Source organism: Hyperoodon ampullatus (assembly GCF_949752795.1).
Source record: "Hyperoodon ampullatus genome assembly, chromosome: 6".
NCBI lineage: Eukaryota > Metazoa > Chordata > Mammalia > Artiodactyla > Ziphiidae > Hyperoodon > Hyperoodon ampullatus.
The window spans coordinates 72,744,768-72,765,252 of NC_136919.1; the positions used below are offsets into that span (position 1 = coordinate 72,744,768).

The following is a 20,485-nucleotide window of genomic DNA, read 5'->3' on the forward strand; positions in this document are numbered from 1 at the left end:
ATTTGGGAGGGGTGTCAGGCAGCTAAATAGATCCAGAAGCAAAGGGAAAGGTTTCCCTTTCAAAGTAACTTAAGGATAATTAATATATCTTTTCACTAATGTGAATTCAATAAATGAGTTTTAAAATTAACATTATTTACATTATTTGAGCAGGCAAGAGAGACCAATACATCATGTTTTACATATAAACACAGTATACAAACATACAAGTTTTATTTTTACATTCCCTGTAGCACTGACATTTCAGTTGTTGAAATGAAGGCTACCATGTAATGGAACCCCCAAATGAAACAGCATCACCACCATGAGTTTTCTTCTAAACGTCAGCCTGCTACTACATTAATACTAAGCAGTAAGTTATTTAAAGCATTTGCATTTCCAAAGTTTCATTATTATTTTTATTTTTTGCCTAGATGATAAAAAGGAAACAATTTATTTACTGCTAAGATTTATGCAATTTTTTGAATTTTTATTTAAATATTATAAATATGCCAATAGAGTTTCTGGCAGTGGTGAAATTTTAAGAGTAGGAATAAAGTAAAATAAACAAGTTGCATCTGTTTGCACACCTGTTAAATTTTTTTTAAAATCATAAGGTTTTCTGTACAGCTCTGACAAGGAAAATTGAGCAGAAAATATCCTTTTATTTGGATTTTATGACTAGTTGAAGGATATTTAGAAGTTAATGGCATACATGCTTTATTTCTTTAAAATATATGTAGTCTTAATATATTCACTGAATCTACAAATTTTTATTGCTTCATAAAATGATTTTCTGTGACAAACATTTTTATATTTAATGTATTAAATATATGTAATTGTCTTTATCATAATTTAATTATACTTAATATTATATCTATGTAATCAACTTTTTGAAATAAAAAGAACAACCAAAAGCTGCTTTAATTGCTCAGCTGTGAATATCAATATTAAAAATATAATATTTTAGTAATATTTTTAGGGAAAAAATTGAGGAACTCTTAAGGGTTTACCATTAAAAGAAAAATGTCTTGGCTTCAGTAAAATTGATATACTCAAAGTGAAAGGGGAAAAAACTCTTTAAAATTTAAAAACTGGAGAAGAGCAATAATAATTCACAGGCAAGCTTTTAGGATAAAAGTTGAGTGAAAAAGTTCCATTTGATGGAAGTACAACCATTGTAAATATGCATGGATGCTTAAGATAAAATCAAATTAATGAAAAATAGATTTCAGTGAGCATTATTCTAGTGCAACTAGGGAATACACTGAAAATGTACCTGTTGAATAATAGACTTGTTATAGAATATTTTAAAAGGGATGAATCATATCACAGTTGAAATCATTTGCAGGAAAAAAAAACATCTTGGAACAGTAGTAACTTAAAAAGTGTAATGCATACTTGTCAAAAGTTATATTGGTTATTATTTATAATAAAGCTTACTGTTTATTAATATTTTTCTAATTGAAGACTGGTCTTGTGACAACTACTGTGCTAAATGCCTTACATTTTTATTTAATATTCACCAAAACCTTACAAGGGATATGTTAGTGTCCCCATTTCACCCATGAGGAAAACAGACGTTGAAAGTTACCCAATAACAGAGCTAGTGGTAGTGCTAACTGTAGGAAGTGGGGCTGTCTCACTCCAAGTAGCCAAATCGGTTAAATCTACATTTTAATTTTTCACCATAAAAATTGTTTATAGACACTTTCGGAATAGGGACTAATTTATTTCTGTCTGTACTTTACAACTCCCCCAAATGCCTGCACACTCGCAATCATGCACAAACCAGATGCCTGGTATGAAAGCTTTCATTATTTTGTTCCAAGGCTTCTTTCCTCTGCATTGCAGGATGCATCTTGATAGTCCTACCACCCTTCCCCTTTCCACTTTTTGTTAGTAGACGTTCAGAATATGCAAACTAAATGGAATATTAATCTAAGCAAATTGCAGTTGGAAAGCTAAATCTGCCAGAAGACAACAACAACAACAAATTACACCCTTCAGCTCCTCTGTACCCACCCACAGACCTAAATCAAAGTTATGTTTTTAGAATTTGCAGTTTGCTTTTAGCTGTAAATCTGCTCCTCTACATTAGCACAATTCTAACGACTTGAAAATAAATGATAAAAGTGACTCCCTGGAAAGCCTTTCTCCTACACCTTCATCCTCCAAGTTCCTAAGAATTATCTCTGTAGATGCTCTCCTGTTTTTTTTTTCTCCTCTTTGCTTGTTTGTCATTCTGTTCCTTACTCTCCTTGCATGTGAGCAAAGCACCTATTGACTCAGCAGCCCAGGGCTGCAACCCTGTCCCTCTGGGATCCCTGCTCATTAGCTTCCTCCACTTGGTTTCCTTCCCTGCTTGCTCTGGGGTCTAACCTCTCCTCACATCCTCTTCAGGGAATGGAGTTTTGCTTACAGCTCTGGTCTAAACACAATCCCACAAGAGGTGCCCCAAAAATACTCACTCAAGGAAGGAAGTACAAAAGAATGATGGAAAGACAGACAACCAACTAACAGAACTTCTCATTTCATTTCATGATGGACATACTGGATTTCTATATCAGGAAAATAATGCTCTTAGATCAAGAAGAGCTCCCTTTCCCCAGAATACTCTTTCAGTATTTCAGAGAACCTCCGTATGAAGTTGGGTTTTCATAAGTGCTTACAACTAGAGATTAGTTTTCCTGAAGTGTTTGGAAGTGGGAAAAAAGAAGAAAATAGAAATCCAGGATTTCTTGACATTTTTTCAAGAACTAAAATGATCACTGTAGACATTAGGAAGGGAGACTCGGCACATTGTCCTCTTCAGCAAAGTCCACCACTGGGCTCTTTGCTTAGCAACAGGTTAGCCTGGTAGCCCAGCCTCAGAGTCAGCTAGGTGTGAAAGGTTCCCTGGCCTAGATTAAGCATGACAGCTCCCCCTGCTGGCCTCCTTGCCATGCTCTATCATCCTGTGCCCACCCCAAGTGGCTCTGGCCTTCCATTGTCTTTCTGGTATTTTTGCTCAGACACAGGTGAAGTTGATGGTTGCTGGTCCTCCTGGTAAAGAAATAGTCCTTGTTTGGGATGGGTAATTTCCTCAATTCACAGGAATTGTTTTCTGCTTTTCACCATCACTATACTAAAATATACTTTCATAAGTGAGAGATTTTCAGCAAGTATAAGGGCCAGTTCTGATGATCCTACAAGCACTTCAAATCTGATTCATGCTAGTGGTAAAGGTCTGCTTGGTACAAAGAGAACCTGTTTCCACACTTCCACCACCCTTGTCTCTCCAGTTAATAATTTCCCAAAAAAGGGAAGTGGTATAATCAAAATAGGTACTTCTCTGACATAATAAATTGATACCATGCTTTCCTGATAGACAGTGAAGGTGGCCTCAGTGGGAGCTTATCTTTAGTTAAGAGCACCAAGGTTCTTTCTTTTCAGCCCATAGTTTTATTTACATAAAGGATATGCTGCCAGGCCCAACCCTAGCATTTGCAGGACCTATGGTACCCTACATCTAAATATTTTAAAAGTTATGAATCAAACTAGAAATAAAATCTGTTCTCTCCACCTAGGTTGGTAAATATATCTTGGTAACAGATTGGAAGGCTGGGTTTAAATTTAAAATTCTTAGGCTCCTCCTAGTTCCATGCCAGAAAATGGTGACATAGATATAGTTGACCCATGGCCCACCCTGTGGCCCCTAGACCACTTCTCTTGTGTGTCATTCCCTATCCTGTATTGTGAAGAGCCTGTGCTCATGCTTGTGGGCACCGTGGTCCAGTGTTCAGGTTTTGTCTGCTCTTTGCAAATAGCTGCACCTCCACACTGGCTCTCCCTTCTTTCTTCTGATGGATGGACTTAAGGAGAGACCTGCACAGGCCTGAAAGGGGACTTGGGGCTTTAGGTGGGGAATTCTGGGATCTCAGGTAACAGAAGTATGGTCTGGGGGTAGGAGTGAAACACAGGCTCCAGGAGGGCACATCCACGTGGCCCAGTGGACTCCTTGTCTGTGGGGAGGGCCATGACCACAGGAAAGCCAGAGCAGGGCTCTCCGTGGTGTGGGGCTCAGGACAGAGGCCCCTCTTGGTTTGACCTAATGGTAGCATTAAATGTTACTGGTTTTGAAATTACTTTTCTCCTCAAAAGCAACTAAGGCCTGTATTCCTACTTCTTCACTACCTGCGTGCTCACTCATGAGTTCTTCTTAGAGGTTTTTTTCTTAAAGTGTAGTTGATTTACAATATTAGTTTCAGGTGTACAGCCTAGCGATTCAGTATTTTTACAGATGATACTCCATTTAAAGTTATCACAAAATAATGGCTATATTTCCCTGTGCTCTAAATATATCCTTGTTGCTTATCTATTTTATACATAGTCATTTATATCACTTCTTAGAAATTTTGAAACAATATAAAGATAGATAAATTACTGTGTTCCCAGGGTGCAGAGGGCAACAAAAAAACCTGAACAGTCAGAATCATGATGAAAATATGCTACCCGGGTACAGAGTAGCCAACAGCACAAGTTGCCAGGATAGCTGGCTAGCCTGAAAGGGTAGAACCAACGGCAAATATAGGGCAGAATTTGCCTTGGTGTGAAGCAAACTGGCAGAAATCTTAGCCATCTTAGCAGGCTTCAGTAAAACTATTTGGAAATACATAGAGAAGTCCGCTTCCAGAAAAAAAACAAAAAAACAAGGAACACAAGATTTTACCCACTGGAACATTAACATGCCTTGCGAATTTTTTAAAATCAGAAATCACTTTAAAGTCAGCAATTATTTTTCCTCAGTTGTGAAATCCTGTACCAGTGCTAAATGCAATGCTTTGATTAATTTGGTTCTCATTTGGAAGACATTAAAGAAAATAATAATGTTCTGAAATCCCTTATGATTGAAATTTCAAGACATTTCTCTCCACCATCAAAAACATTCAAAATAGTTGCCACTACCTAATCCTTTTGTGATCGATTCTACTAGCTTCGGTTAATAGAACTGAAATCATAGGAGATTGTGCAGCTATCTAAGGTTTGTAAAGTTCAGAACATTGCAAAGTTCAAGCTAAGTACAGAATGTTGAAAGATTAGAATTGGGTCAAGAACTTCCAAATCTGCATGGGAACAATCTTCCTGCTTTTATAGGAACTGCTTTAAAGGCTCTTACTCCTTTATTGACTTCTTAGAAGAACAGAGCGAGAAGCAGTTGGTTAGGTCAAGGTTTACATGTTGACATTCATCTGAGCTCGTCAGCTATTTCTGGTTTTGTGATCATCCTCATTACGCTAAAGGTACAAAACATACACACACACAACACCATCCTTGTTTAGGACAGCCCTTCTCATGGTATTTGCTTGAGTCATAAATGGCTTGGTCGGTGCATCAAGTGACTTCAACTTCAACCCTAGACTGAGTTTATAGTGTCAACAACCTTAGGTCAAAGCCTAAGGAACACTTCCATTCTGAAGCAGTACTCCTTGTAGCCCCACTCAGCTAGAGACATTTCATTTTGAAATCACCATCTTATGGTTTTAGGGTTAAATGGAATTCTAGGACTTTAGTATTTGAAAATTGAGTCTTGAAGACATTAAACCCTGTCTATTTCATATATGTGAAAACCTGAGGATCAAAGAGTATTATGTCTGGGGTCACAGGACTGATAGTGGCAGAGTTGGGATTCAAACCCAGGTCAGGCTGGCCCCACATTCCAAGTTGTTCGACACCCAAATTTAAATTTCATATTTCCCATTTAATACCTTTGCAACCTGGGCAAGTTATATATATGTATATCTCAAGAAAACTTGAGTTTTCTAATCAACAAAATAAACATAAGAACCATTCCTTCACAGGGATGTTGTGAGGACTAAAGTAGGAAGGAAGATGGGTATAGGTTATTAGATATAGGTAGATAGATGGGGTGGATAGGCAGGCAAGCAGACAGGCACATACAAGGTACCAGATTTTTGTTAGTCCCATTTCCTTTCCCTTTCCTTTCCATAAGTATATAAATATCTGAAGTTATGTGTATTAGTCAAGAGGGACTATATTTGATTGTCTTCTACTCTGAATTAGATTTTTTAATATTGATTTTATACTGACAATCCAAGTAATAATGTGTTGAATTAGACCTTCATTTCTTGACAATACAAACATAAGCTTAGAAGTTGAAATTAATAAAACAGATAACATACAGGCATGTGAAGGCTTTAATAATACTATATTACAAGGGGAAAATAGCCTGTAGACTGTTTTTGAATGGTGAGTCAAATGATTCCTGGAATTACAAAACATCCAACCACATTATTTGGGATGTAGCCAAAGTGGTAATCAGAGGCAAACTAATTCAATGCTTTATAAAACACCGCCAACATAGTAGAATGGGGAAAGGAGTCGATTAGAAAAGAAAATGGCAACATTAGGGAGGAAGCATAAACATAATTGGGTCTAACTAGACATAGCTAGACTTGGATAAGATCTTACCAGTAGGATTGATTGAAAGGTCTTATACATACTTGTGAAGTGGGAGTAAGTATTATATATAAAATTATATATGTAAAATTTATGCAAGTTAAAAGGTAAAAGTCCCAAAGAGACAGCTAATGTCAGCTAATCCCCCGCTAGCACCTTGGCATCTGGCTGCAGCGTCTATACAGCATGGATCCTCATGCAACCATGGAGTAGTGTTAACACAAGAGGGCTTTCCGAGGTTGTTGGAGCTGCTTGTTGTGCAGTTCAGTGGCACAGGTTGCTCTCATGAAACTGTCCAAAGGACCAATATGTATGTAACTGGTCCTTAGTGTGTAACTTTATCATCAGAGTTTCTCCTTAGGCCTCCATTTGGATGTGGAGCTTAGGGCTGTTCTGGCCTCACTACTCAGTAGCTTTTGATTCCCTCAGTTTTGACTTCCACTTCTTTGTCAGGAATGACTTCCTTATGTGTCATTACTAACAACTTTCAGCTCTGTGATCTTGGTAAACTTTTTGGATGTATGTGTGCTTCTAATAAGTCTAAACCTTGAAATGCATGCTATGAAAACTTGCAGAGATAGGAAGTTTTATACATAAAATTCGAAGTCTGTACATGAAAATAAAGAACAAATGCCCTTAGTGAGAAATACATTATAAAAAATGAATTTGTGCCTATATACAATACTATCCCACCTCACCCCTAATGAAGAGCACAAAACAGACAAAATTGAGGGGAAAATTACTGTGTTACAAACGGCTTGATCTAGAGGATGTATTTCCTCCAATAGTAGAAAAAAATTTACTGTCAAATGATTTTATTCAGGCAAATGCGACAGTTTTTTTGAGGTAGCTTAGATGTATGTAGTAGGCGGTATAATGACCCCCAAAGATGTCTACATCCTAACCCTGGGAACCTGTGGATATGTTAGTTTACAGATGGACTTAAGGTTACTAATTAATTGGCCTTAAAATAAGGAGATTAACCCTGATTATCTGGATTGGCCCACTGTGATCACAAGGGTCTTTAAAAGTGGAAGAGAGAAGCAGAAGAATCAGTGTCAGAGTGATGTAGTGGAAGAAAGACTTGACCGGACATTGCTGGCTCTGAAGATAGACGGGGGTCACACCCAGCCAGCACCGTGGGCAGCCTCTAAAAGTTGGAAAAGGAAAAAAGAAATTCTCCCTTAAAATCTTCAGAAAGGAATACAACCCTGCCAACACCTTAATTTTAGCTCAGCGAGACCCATTTTGGAATTCTGACTTCCAGAATTAAAAAATAATAAGTTTGTATTATTTATAGCGACCACATTTGTGGTAATTTGTTTCAGCAGCAATAGGAAACTATTAGAGTATAAAAGCTAAATTGCTCTGAACGAAGTCAGTTATTACTTGTGGATTATGAACTCTTCCTCCAGTATATTATTTTTTTCTTACTTCCTCCCCTCCTCTACATACATGTCACTGACATGTCTCCATGGATGACTCCACCCCAAAAACCATCCTCATCTAGAACTATTCCTTATTTGCTTTTACCAATGGAGAACTTATGCTATTGGACTATCTCTTCACATCTTCATCCAAATTGGAAAAAAAACTCCCCAATAGGGAGGCTTGCCCCATCTAAATCACTAATACATGTAATCTTTTTCCCAGTCTCTTTCCTTGCAATCTTTCCTCATATCCTAGACTTCATCCCTCTTCACCCACTAATTGACCCAAACACCAACCTTTATCTATCTCTGTCTGTACATACAAGGCTCCATAGAAAAGAGAGGAAGATTAGTCTTCCAACTGATTTCCATCTTTAAAACTTGACCCATGTTTCTTTCCCTGTGACCTTCATTATTTGATGAAGCTAGTTCTTAAAGCCTCTGATTCTATATCCTCCCTGTGGCCAAAGTCTTCACACCTTCCTTAAAGACAAAATCTTCCATTCCCTTCACTGTCTGTGAACTGGACCAAATCTTCTAGGGTTTACAAGTTCTTTTAGCCAAAGGCCAGCTCATCATCCATTTTTTATAAAGTTTTATTAGAACACATTCATGCCCACTCATATAACTATCATCTATGGCTATTTTTGCACTGTAGTAGCAGAGCTGAGTAATTGCAACAGGACCATAACGCCTAAAATATTTACTATCTGACCCCTTACTAACCCTAACCCCTGTTCTAGACCATACACTTTCATATTTTGGTGCCAGCATGTAAATCAGTTATACATTGTGTGTGTGTGTGTGTGTGTGTGTGTGTGTGTGTGTGTGAGAGAGAGAGAGAGAGAGAGAGAGAGAGAGAGAGGGAGGGAGATTGATTGTATCTGTCTGCCTGTAAATCTCTAAATCTGGGCATACCAGCAGAGAGATTTTGTGGTAAGATGTGGTTTCTATGGAGGATGTTTACCTGGCTGCCCAGATGATGTGGTTATGATTACTCACTAATCCTTCCTCCCCAGGATGGGGTAAACTCTTCCAGCAGGGAAAGCATCCCCATGGGTGAGGTCTTCATCCCAGTCCTTGAACTCCTTCCTTCTATCCCCAGTCTCTGTTTTGTGGGCCCCCGTGAATCCTCACCAGTTTGCTGTCTGAGCCCCCTGGCTTCCTCTGCATTGTTTCACTTTCCAGCTATTAAAATACAAGGCTTGCCTCCCTTATTGTGGAAAGTTCACTGCTGCTGGATCTAACCTGCAATGGTCTCTGCAGTATACCTGTGGGCTCCATCCTCCCATGCTGAGCCTGTGCTTAGGCCTCACAGTCCTATGATGAATTACTTCTCAGCTGCTTGGCCACAAGTCAGGGTCATACTCAGGGTTGCTCTCAAGGATGCTGCCAATAGTCACATAGGCTGTGCTGACCAGTCTCCCATTTATACTTCCTGGCCATTACTACTCATTCTGAATTTATGGTCTAACAGACTCCCGCTGCCTGCCTTAACCACACATTTTTTAGTCTGCTGCTGTCCAGGAGCATGCTCATTATTTTGACCGGTTGTCAGGGCCTGGAGAAATGGTTTCTAGGCAAGGAGGTCTTTCTTCCTAAAAACAACAGATATGCTTTCTCTATGTTCCATTCTGTTTCTACTTCAGAACGTTCCCTATTTATCTATCTGGCTGACAGAATTTTAACTCCTACGTACATCAAAGGCCATATGCTTTCTACCCCAGAGCACCCTTTAAATCCCTTAATTTATATTCTTTCTTCCATGTAGGAAACATACATACTTTCTCTCTCTCTCTCCCTCTCCCTCCCACTCCCTTACTCCCTCCCTTCCTAAACTGATGGTCAGAATATCTGGTCTCAAATCTAACACCACCATATATCCTTACAATGTTAGACAAATTAACATGTTTTCAATAGCTGCAAGATTAAATCTAAGCTCCTTACCTAGCCAGATTCATACGTTTTTTGTGAGGTGCTGATGAACAGTGACAGGGAAGGAGATGCTTAAGTAGGGCTGTGAGGAAAAGCCTCTCTGAAGAAGTGATATTGAGAAAGTGATACTTGAGGTCATCATATTTGAGAGGAAGCCAACTATATGCTGAACCATGAAAGTACTTTATAAGCTGTAAGACGTCACCTCAGTGAATAGCAGTCCCCTCCAGTCCCCTGTGCAGCAGGGGAAATTACAAAGCAGTAAGAGTTTTTCAGTTTCTGAAGCTATAACTTTTCAGTAATCTCTGGACTTCCTTGCCAACCTCCTTTTTTTTTTTTTTTTTTTGTGGTACGTGGGCCTCTCACTGTTGTGGCCTCTCCCATTGTGGAGCACAGGCTCCGGACGCGCAGGCTCAGCGGCCATGGCTCACGGGCCCAGCCGCTCCGCGGCATGTGGGATCTTCCCGGACCGGGGCATGAACCCGTGTCCCCTGCATCGGCAGGCGGACTCTCAACCACTGTGCCACCAGGGAAGCCCCAACCTCCATTTTTTTATCCAAATCATGTCTCTCCTCCTCTTCTTCTGTTGCCGGTTTGTGCCGGCCTCATTTACGTCCCTGTCGTCTCTCTCCTGTCTGTGATGCCGCCATCCTTATGCCCACTCTCAGTCTTCCCTGCCTCCCTTCCCTTCCTTCCTCCCTTCCCGCTACTTTGACTTGCTGCTCCCTCCAAACCCCTGCAATTGACTTCCCTTTCTAATAACCCTGTGGTTTTAAAACCTTCTTGAAGGTTTCCTAGGCTGCCTTGGTTTTTGGCTAAACTACCTGTCCTTTTTAATATAAACAACTTCTGATACTCACCTTCAGAAAGAGGGAATATTTCCAAATTAATCTGACTGGAACTGGCTGGCAGAGTGCCTAGCACATAATAAGCTCTCAAATATTTTTTTGAATACTGAATGAACGAACTGATTGTCCTAATCTTACCTACTCCATCTATAGGATTAAGGTGGTTTTTTTCCTTAATCACATGTATAGTCTTCTTTTTTTTTCTTGGCTGCGTTGAGTCTTCGTTGCTGCGCGCGGGCTTTCTTTAGTTGTGGCGAGCGGGGGCTACCCTTTGTTGCGGTACGCAGGCTTCTCATTGCGGTGGCTTCTCTTGTTGCGGAGCACAGGCTCTAGGTGCGTGGGCTTCAGGAGTTGTGGCTTGCGGACTTTAGAGTGCAGGCTCAGTAGTTGTGGCTCACGGGCTTAGTTGCTCTGCGGCATGTGAGATCTTCCCGGACCAGGGCTTGAACCCGTGTCACCTGCATTGGCAGGCGGATTCTTAACGACTGCGCCACCAGGGAAGTCCTCAAATGTATATTCTTTCCTCACACATAAAATGCATATAAAAACCTTCACCTTCCACTATACAGGGATATCAAAACCTCTTATTCACAAGATTTTTATTTTAAACCTACTGTATGTTGTACATATGGAACTTTGTCATTAATCCCAGAGACAACTATAGGCATTGGCAGTATCTTGGAGATTTTTTTTTTCTTCTTTTTTTCCACAGTGTCCCTCACAGTACACGGTCACAAGCCCTCAGCATTGAGTATGCAAATGTTTATTTACTAATGCTAATAATGATTACAGAGATTTCAATTGTTTTTGGTTTTTATTTTCATCATCCTGAGTAATCAGATGTATTCATTCAGATTAAGCAGAAATTTTCAAAGGAAAATCTTTCTATTACGTTGTCATATATTCAGTTAAGTAGCAACTAAAAGCAGTGTTTCTTTTGAAGAAAAATTTCCATATGTGTTCAAAGTTTGGTTTTAGCCACTTTGCATGATATTATTGATCACCGGTGGCAGTAATAATTTAGTCTCAAACAACTTTTCAAGATTTATCAAAAACAAATGGTGTATTCACTTTTTATAGATATGGAAGTATGTTTAGACTCATCACTGCCAACTCATTTCCAGGATTGGGTCTTAAGTACTCACTTAAAAGAAATAAAAATTTTACTCTGTGTGTCAACTAGAAATAGCATATAAGTGATCCTTCAGCTTTGGGCATTCTCTGTTTATAGTTCTAAAAATTTAAATAATACCAAAAATAGGTAAGGAATCCTGTTGTGTTTTTTGGTGGTTTTATTATATTCTTTAATTCAAGAAATCCTGTACAATTTAAACTGTGGTTTTTATTTAGACTAACATAAGGTTCTGAGCCATGTGAACAGGAACAACTTCAAAACAACAGTTCAGTATTTATGATTTTATATTTGCTGCCCATGGGACGTAACTATAACGCAATGAGGCAGTCTTTCAAACAAATATGCTAAGAGTTGTGCAACTAGGAGGCCCTTGTCCCCTTCAAGGCAGTCACCTCGGGAGGCTACACATTGGTTCAGTAATACTGCCATGGCTTAAAGTGATGTGGAATGCCTCTTTTTAAACTGCCTCTGAACTGCTAAGAAATAATAAAGAGTAAAATGACACATTATTTTAAATATCTTGAATTGTGGCAGAGATGCATTTAAATTTGTTAAGTAGTCAGAAATCATCTCAGGACCAAGTACAATGAATAAAATGTGGAGTGTTTGGAGTCACAGTTTGATGTAAAACAACAAGATGGGCTTTCTTGAATGATACATAAACTAAACGACAAGATGGGCTTTCTTGAATGATACATAAACTAACTCTTGAAATTGATTGTCAAAGAGGAATTCCAGAATCTTGAACCTTGGAATAAATGTATAAGCTCCCAAGGTAGCTACTATGAAGAACAATTCATATTTAGGTAAAAAAAAGAAATTATGTGTGTGTATGTTTGCAACATAAGATCAGTTTTATTACTTTATAGACATATGTTGTAGATGAAAAAAATACTCCTGTCATGGAACTCTTTATAAGCAAACTTCCGAATGTAAGTAGAATTTCTCTCTCACCCTTTCTAAGCTTTTTGAGAAACCCGAATTTCTAATAATGACTTATTCTGAATCTTCAGCTTTAAAAAAATGTAATGTTTACCATTTAAAAAGCAGGTGCTATGAGGTTTCACTTCACCTTTTTCCTATTAGCTTTGTTACCTCTGCTCTTCAATTTTTTATTTATGTTCACCCTGAGACTCTCAAAATATATTTTTTCACTGTAAAAATATCATCAAGCTTTTGAACTAAGGTAGCAAATGAAGTCTAAGATGAAGGTTATTAATTGTTCCATATTGTTTTAATACCTTTTTTTTTTTTTTTGCGGTACGGGGGCCTCTCACTGTTGTGGCTTCTCCCGTTGCGGAGCACAGGCTCCGGATGCGCAGGCTCAGTGGCCATGGCTCACGGGCCCAGCCGCTCCGCGGCATGTGGGATCTTCCCGGACCGGGGCACAAACCCGTATCCCCTGCATCGGCAGGCGGACTCTCAACCACTGCACCACCAGGGAAGCCCTTAGTACCTTTTTTGTTGCATTAATAACAATCAGATGCCTTTCTTTTTTAATTTGGGACCCTGTTATCTTAGTAAATAAAAAGATCAATTACAAGAAGAGAAGTCTCAAAGATTTTGTAAACATAAATACTCTCAGTGTTGGGGCTCCTATTATGTTTTTCATTTCTACAAATAAAAACTCAAAAAAGCAGAGTTCAACCAAGTGGCTGGACCATGTTTCTATAGTGTAGACTCCGGGTGGACTCACAGACAGTTAATGGGGGTGGAGCTGATGCATCCTGCTTCGTCAGAGCTTTTCCAAATTCTACCACATCCATCTTCATCCAGGTCAGCCAGGCCCCTATTGCTTCACTGCTGAGTTCAAATAATAAAAAGTAAAATGGAGCATGGAAGACAGAAAATTGTTATCCTTTTGCAAAGAGGCTAAGACAGCTAAATTGTGACACAATTTAAACTGTTCAATTTCGACAGGTTTGATTGGAAAATTAGGTGACCTGTGTAGTTAGAGATCAAAATGGTCACTAGTTTACAGTTTTAAAAATTCGTAGTGTGGTATTTTTACTGCAGTCTCTGAGAATATTATTTTATTCTGCTTGGTAGTAACTGTTGCACAAATGACTATTGTTTTGCAGTTTGGTGATTTAAATGCTGTGTCTCCTGGAAATCTGGATAAAGGTAAGAATTGAAAATAATGTACATTTTTAAGGACTTTTTTTGAGTAAGAAATTCTCATAGAGGAAAATGTATATGTGTATAGCACTTTTATTTTGTGGAAATGGCATACAATCCTTGATGAATATGACAGTTAAGTCTTTTGGAATCTTTTTTATTTCTTCATTTCTATGCTTTCTTTATGTTACATATATTAAGTGCAAGAATTGAATTTAAATACAGTTTAAACTCTTCTTGATTTTTTTTGCCTGCAATTAAGTACAAGTAACCAGAAATTATTTCTGGCTTTCTCCAGAGTCCTGAAAAAAGTGACAAAATTGGGTCAAATATTTTTATTTAAGGCCCACCAGGCAAGAAAAAGATTCCTCAGCCTAATCAAGTCACCAATTCACACTTTTCAGTGGAAAAAGAACTCAGAGATAACAATGAAGTTTACTATAAAAGCAAGATCAGTATTGGGGTAGATGAAAAGGATAACATATATACTTCTTAAATTTTCATATCAGCATTGCCACTCTAATATGACAACACAATATATAATTCTGAAGAAACTCACGACCTATAAAAACCACAGAGTAAAAGGAACAGGGCTCGAAGGAGAATGAGGTTGGAATAGAGTGCTCACAAAGAAAAACAATTCTGAAAAAAATACCAGCTCAGTTTTTTTTTTTTAATGTAAAATTTCTAATAAATAAGCACTGCAGAAAAACCTTTCTTCAAAAAACAAAAACAAAAAAAGTGAAGATTTCTTGAGGTTTTAAGGAATTGAGTTCTGGAGTCAGGGACAAAGTGTACATAGATTGGGGAGAACTACACCATTATCCCTTCCAGGACAGAGCCAGAGCCAGTGGGGAAACTGAGGCATGAGGAAGCACGTGGGGAATCCGCACACGAAGTGCCACACTGTTCTCTGCAGCATCCTGTACTAGGGTACTCCGTGTTCAGCTTCCGTGCCTCCTTGGTGATGGAAGACATTCACATGCCGAGGAAAGTCCTGTGTGAATCAACATCACTCCCACTTTAAACTCCTATCACTATTTATCAACTGTGTACGCATTAATTCCTGTTTTAGCAACATGCATAATAGCAAAACAGGAAAAGTAGAGAACGATAGTCCCAAAACATCATTGTTGCAAATATATACTCTATAGGATTAACCAAAGAAACATCAGAGAGGCAAATCAATGATGAGGCCAGTTTGTAAATTCAGAGCAGGAAAAGTGGCTGTTGAAATGCAGGCCCAACATATAAGACAACCCTGATGATGCACTGACACCAAAGCCTCATAATTCAAATTTGGGGATTTCATCCCAGGGTGTCTGGAGGTGTAGTAGGAATGTCGCTCCTGGGCCAAACTGAATGGCAGCCAGTCTTCTTTGTCAAGCGTTGAACCAAAGTCTTTGGTAAACTCCAGTAGCACCTAGTTTTAGTTTTTGTGTACCAAATTCCCATAACTTCAAGTAGGTTCCCAGGAAATGTCTTTTGAGTCTTTATAGTAGCATAAAATGTCTGTGGGAACTAGAGAAAGGGCTTGCTTTTGTGATTGCTTTGTAGCCTATCCAAAGGAACCCTGTCACTCACAAGTGGACCTGAAGCATCGTGGCCTGGAGCACTGGAGTGTGTTCTGTCCATCTCCCTTTCCGTCCACAGCAGGGTAGATGAAAGGACATCCCACTCTCTCTCCACTTGCCTGCCTGCTTGAAATGTTTTTATTTTTCTTTTCCTGCTGCCTCTTTTATTACTTTGACACTATTTCTCAGTCACAGAAAAGTTGGTGGAGAGGGAGCCAAGAAGCAGTGTGACTTGCCCTCACCTTCCTCGGGTGGCTCTGCTGGTCCCATTCACCTCTAGACTGGATGCTTCTTGAGAATTAACCAAACTAGCATATTCAGAACCTAAGGTTTGAATGTGAAATCTTTAGGAAATTTTTGGGGGCTTTTTCCACAAAATGAGAATTTGATTTTTTTCTGGATAATAAAAGTAACATTAGTTATATATAAAGATTTCAAATAATGCAGAGAATTAGAAATTATAGAAAGTAAAAACTTCATAGTCAAAAGCCAAAGAGACTACCACCATTAAGAATTTAGTGTGAGGATCCTTCCAGACCTTTTGTTTGTTCATATGAAAACAAATACAAAAAAAAAATGCAGAAGTGTCATACAAGCATATTTTGATTATATCCTCTTAATGAAGCAAATGTCTATCAAATGTAGTCCTTTCCGGCAGCTCGCCAACCCTTCGAATGTGCTTGTTCAGACAAACTGTAATGTTATCCTCAAGTCCTTTAGCGGAGGCGAACGGTAACCGGATAAAGCAGGTGGCCAAGACAGCTTACCTCGTCCCAGAGAACTTCTCTGTTTATCGTTCAGTGCATCACAGACACCATTTCTAGTCAGTACATCTAATCTCAATCTTTTTAATCACACAACATTCCCAGAAGACGTTGCTCCGGCAACTGCACAACTGTACAACCTGCACCTTATATGGAGGCCCTGTTATTCCTCACCACTTTTCTCTGGAACCATCTTTGCACCAATTGATAATAAGAGAAGCAACGTCAGGGAGCCCATTTACGCCGAGAACTGTATTAGCAGAACTGCTGCAGGTGTGCCCCAAATGGTAAAACTAGACTCAACACCTCTTAGACCGAGTCCAGCTGACTTTGCAGTAACTTGTTACACACTCTTTGCATGTGACATGCCATAGAATATAATGGAGATCTGATTCTGTTAATACAAAAGTCACCATAATAAGTCAAAAATATAAGAGTAAGTATAGATATCTTTTATTTATAGATGAGGTTTTGGTGTAATTATGTGTGGAGGCTTTTTTGGTAAACAATAAAACATGTTGAGGATGAAGTAAAAAGACTTTTTTTTTTTGCCTGTGCCACGTGGCTTGTGGGGTCTTAGTTCCCCGACCAGGGATCGAAACCAGGCCCAGCAGTGAAAGCACAGAGTCCTAACCACTGGACCTCCAGGGAATTCCCAGTGAAAAGATTTTTGAGGCAGAAATATATCCCTAGCTGTTTAAAAATTAGCGCTTATGAAGAGGTATTCTCTCTACTCCTCTGAGGAGAATCTTACACAGTAGTAAAGCTGTGTGAGAGCATTTTCTCTCTATGCTGTGCTTTTGAATTTTAACAGTGCATGCTGGAAAAAATTAAATAGTATTCCATTATAATGATGTTTTAGTTAATATAAAATGTATTAAAATTTGGAGGTAACAGTGACTATTTATACACCTAATTTCCAGAAATGAATGCTAGCTGTTAACAGAGAGTATCAGTGTTGCTAGGAATGGAAATTCACTGTACATTTTTAATCTGATACTACTGCCTCAGTCTTCATTTTTTAATAAAAGTTAAGGGTCTAATTAATATTGTGATCTACAACATTCATGTGCACAGTAAGTCTGTAAGCAGCTCCTGCTATGCATGCTATAGTTATTTTGTGACTCAACATAGGTCTCACCTACATTAACATCAGCACAGATAAAATTTATATCAGATGTAGATTTTCAGAGGAAAAACAAATTTTTTTCTTTCTTTCTTTTGTTTTTTTTTATAGCTAGCATTTTTCAGCGCAATACATTCCCCAAAGCCAGCGTAGTGTACCCAAGTGACTACTTTATAATGACACAAATTATGCCACTATTTAATGTAAAAACTTTAGGGAACTCCAAAGGTCTTCTTAAAAGACCTATTAAAGATATCAATCACAAACCCAAGAATAAATTACCTTTGCTGTGTTTAAAAGAATAGAGCACTGACACAGGTAAAATTTGTTGAAAGGAAAACCCACAAGCTTTGTCCCCCAAGAAGGGCTAAGGAGTTGCTTTCTCAATGTACTATATTAAAGTGTTCCTAAAGCATTTGTGGATTGCTCTTTTCCAGTTTGTCTTCTGGTAATAGTCTTGGTTTATTTGTGCAGATGAAGGCAGTGAAGTGGAGAGTGAAATGGATGAGGAATTAGATGACTCTTCAGAACCTCAAGCCAAAAGAGAGAAAACCGAGCTGAACCAGGCATTTCCGGTAGGCTGTATGCAGCCTGTTCTCGAGAGTGGCGTGCAGCCAAGCCTCCTGAATCCAATTCACAGCGAGCACATCGTCACGAGTACTCAGACTATCAGACAGTGCAGCGCTACAGGAAATACCTACACTGCAGTCTAAAGAATATCAAAGCGTAATTTTCCAGCTAACATTAACCCTGTTGATATTGGGCTTAAGTTGAAATTTTAATAAGCCTGAAGGTCAACTGTTGTCAAATTCTCTGTGGTGAACATTACCTTTTTGGAGTTGTGAAATGGAATGGGTGTATGTATTTTGCCAGGTCTTTTTTTTTTTTTTTTAATGTAAACAAATTATTTGCTTCTTAATAATGAGTTTTTTTTCCCTTAGTTTTGGGTGTCAAGAAGGATTTTTACAACACTTAATGTCAATGTTTTTGTTTTCTTATAATTAAAAAATAATTTACATTTTTTGTAGCTTAAAATATTTTATTGTTGATTGTTAGTCTTGGTGTATGATTTCATGTGTAAGTTTTTAATTAGATGCACTTCTGTGAAATATCAAAAGAAATGATTTTCTTTGATTTACACTGGAGGCATGCCCATTTGGCAGCAGATGCATCAAATTTGCTTTTGAAAGGTGCTTTTCATTGGACAGAACCACAAGACACTATTTTCATAACATTTTGGAGTATGGAGAGAGAATACAGAGCATTTTTATTATAGTGCTAGAGGGTTGGGAAGGTCATCTATTTTTCTCTGAAGAAAAGTTGAGCTGTGCATTTATCAGTTCAGAGTAAATGACAGAATTGCAAGAGATTATGCTAATATGTACATAATTTGTGTACATAATTATTAAACCATGTTAATGCAAGCTTCCGTTAAATATTGAATTTTAACTGTTATTTGCATACCAATTCCTCTGTTTATAGACTACTGATTCTGTATTTGGGACCACTGCACAGATGCATTCTGCTGTTGAGTGGGGCTGTTATAGTTAGATACTGAAGCTGAAAAAAATGACTTGACTTTTTTTTTTTTTAAGTGTACATGCTACTTATGCTGAGCTGGACATACAGGAAACCATTCCATTTGAATGACTTTCTTTTATTCCAGGTCTTTTTCCTAATAGTAGTTCAATATGCTGCTATTATAAAAGAAAATTTATGGAATGCAAGGAATGTAGCAACCTGCATATCGTTATTTCCTTCAAAAATATTTCCTGGTTTCTAAAGTATGTGGATTTAAATTTTAAACAGAACCTGAAGGCAGTGTAACTGGCACACCTCACTGTTGCTTATCCCCAATTCTGTAGGATTTGGATAGGTGGCTGGATGGACCAGTGCCGTTGAAGAATGTACATCAGGGATCATCGTACCTCGGCTATTACATGGTGCCTTAAAACAGAACTGAAGCTAAGGTTTAGTAAGGCTTATTTTGTTCATGTGAATTCCTCTTCAATCCATTTGACAAGGTGTGCCTGTCATTTTCAGATTCCCGAAGTAAGGACAGGTAACATGTTCTTCAAAGGAAATTTAGGGCAAACAAAGCAAAACGAAAAGACAAAAATCACTTCCCCTCTTTGAGTGACCGTGAATTTATTTTTGTTCCTAGAGCTGAATATTACTTGATTACAAATCACATTGCTTAAGGATTAAGGATCAGATTGCTATTGTGAAATAGCAGGCTAGTTTTAATTACCAACTTTGTTACAGAAAATCATATATATTTTAGACCATTCTTATCTAGTTATAACTTAAGAAAATTAACACAATAAGCAGGTACTTATTGAAGTGCATCTTTTCAGTCTAAATGTTTCTCTGTGTGTCTCAGTGTCTGTGTGCCCACATGCACATGCGAGTGTCTGTGGGCAGGAGTCAGCTACCAAGTCAGAAGGTGAGATCCCAGAGAGGATACACCCATCCCTACTTTAATTTACGTGAAAAGCAAGGTTCTTTTAAGCTCTCAAATTATTAACCAACAACAACAAAAACAGGCACATCCATTTATTTGAATAGTTCTAAAAAAGCTAATTAGCAAAAATAAATAATACACAAATACATAGAGCCAAAAAAAGGGAAAGCACAAAGTGATTTACAGATTATTAATGAGGCCTATATTACACTCAAGACGTTTATCTTTCCAGTTTTATTAGGGTAGGGAGGGCGGGGGGCGGGGGTGGAAAGGAGAGGGTGAGCCAGTCTGTACAGTTGAAAATACCAAATGGCTTATTGGGTAACATGCAGTACATTTCAACTGTTGTTACTTGATTGCCTTAGACTACTCAAATAACTAAGATCAACAAAGCTTCTTAAGTAAACTTTAAATCATTCAGATATAATTTTTAAAATCAATTCAAATTTTGTATCATACAACTCACTCACATGTTTGAAAGTCTTCACTAGCATCCTAGCATCACCTTCATTTAAATGTCATTTAAATGATCATTCCCCTTTTTCCTCCCCTAAAGGCAATGAATTTGCACTATCACACACACACAAACGCAAACAAACACCTTAAAGCTGCAAAGACTGTGTATCTACTTCATCGTGCATTAGGAAAGGTTT

General features: G+C 38.3%; 1 protein-coding gene across 2 annotated transcripts in view; it reads left to right on the plus strand.

Annotated features, from left to right (window-relative positions):
- The window catches only part of RFX3 (regulatory factor X3), a gene marked incomplete at both ends in the record, with an annotated part of 249,349 nt that extends 231,268 nt beyond the window's left edge, over positions 1-18,081 (plus strand). The window contains 3 exons of one of the 2 annotated variants that reach the window (XM_079706070.1): positions 12,656-12,718; positions 13,868-13,910; positions 17,843-18,081. In XM_079706070.1, coding sequence (XP_079562196.1) covers positions 12,656-12,718; positions 13,868-13,910; positions 17,843-18,081 — 345 coding nt within the window. The remainder of the gene's footprint in view (positions 1-12,655; positions 12,719-13,867; positions 13,911-17,842) is intronic. The other variant, XM_079706071.1, reaches the window with a different exon arrangement.
- Positions 18,082-20,485: the final 2,404 nt, after the last annotated feature.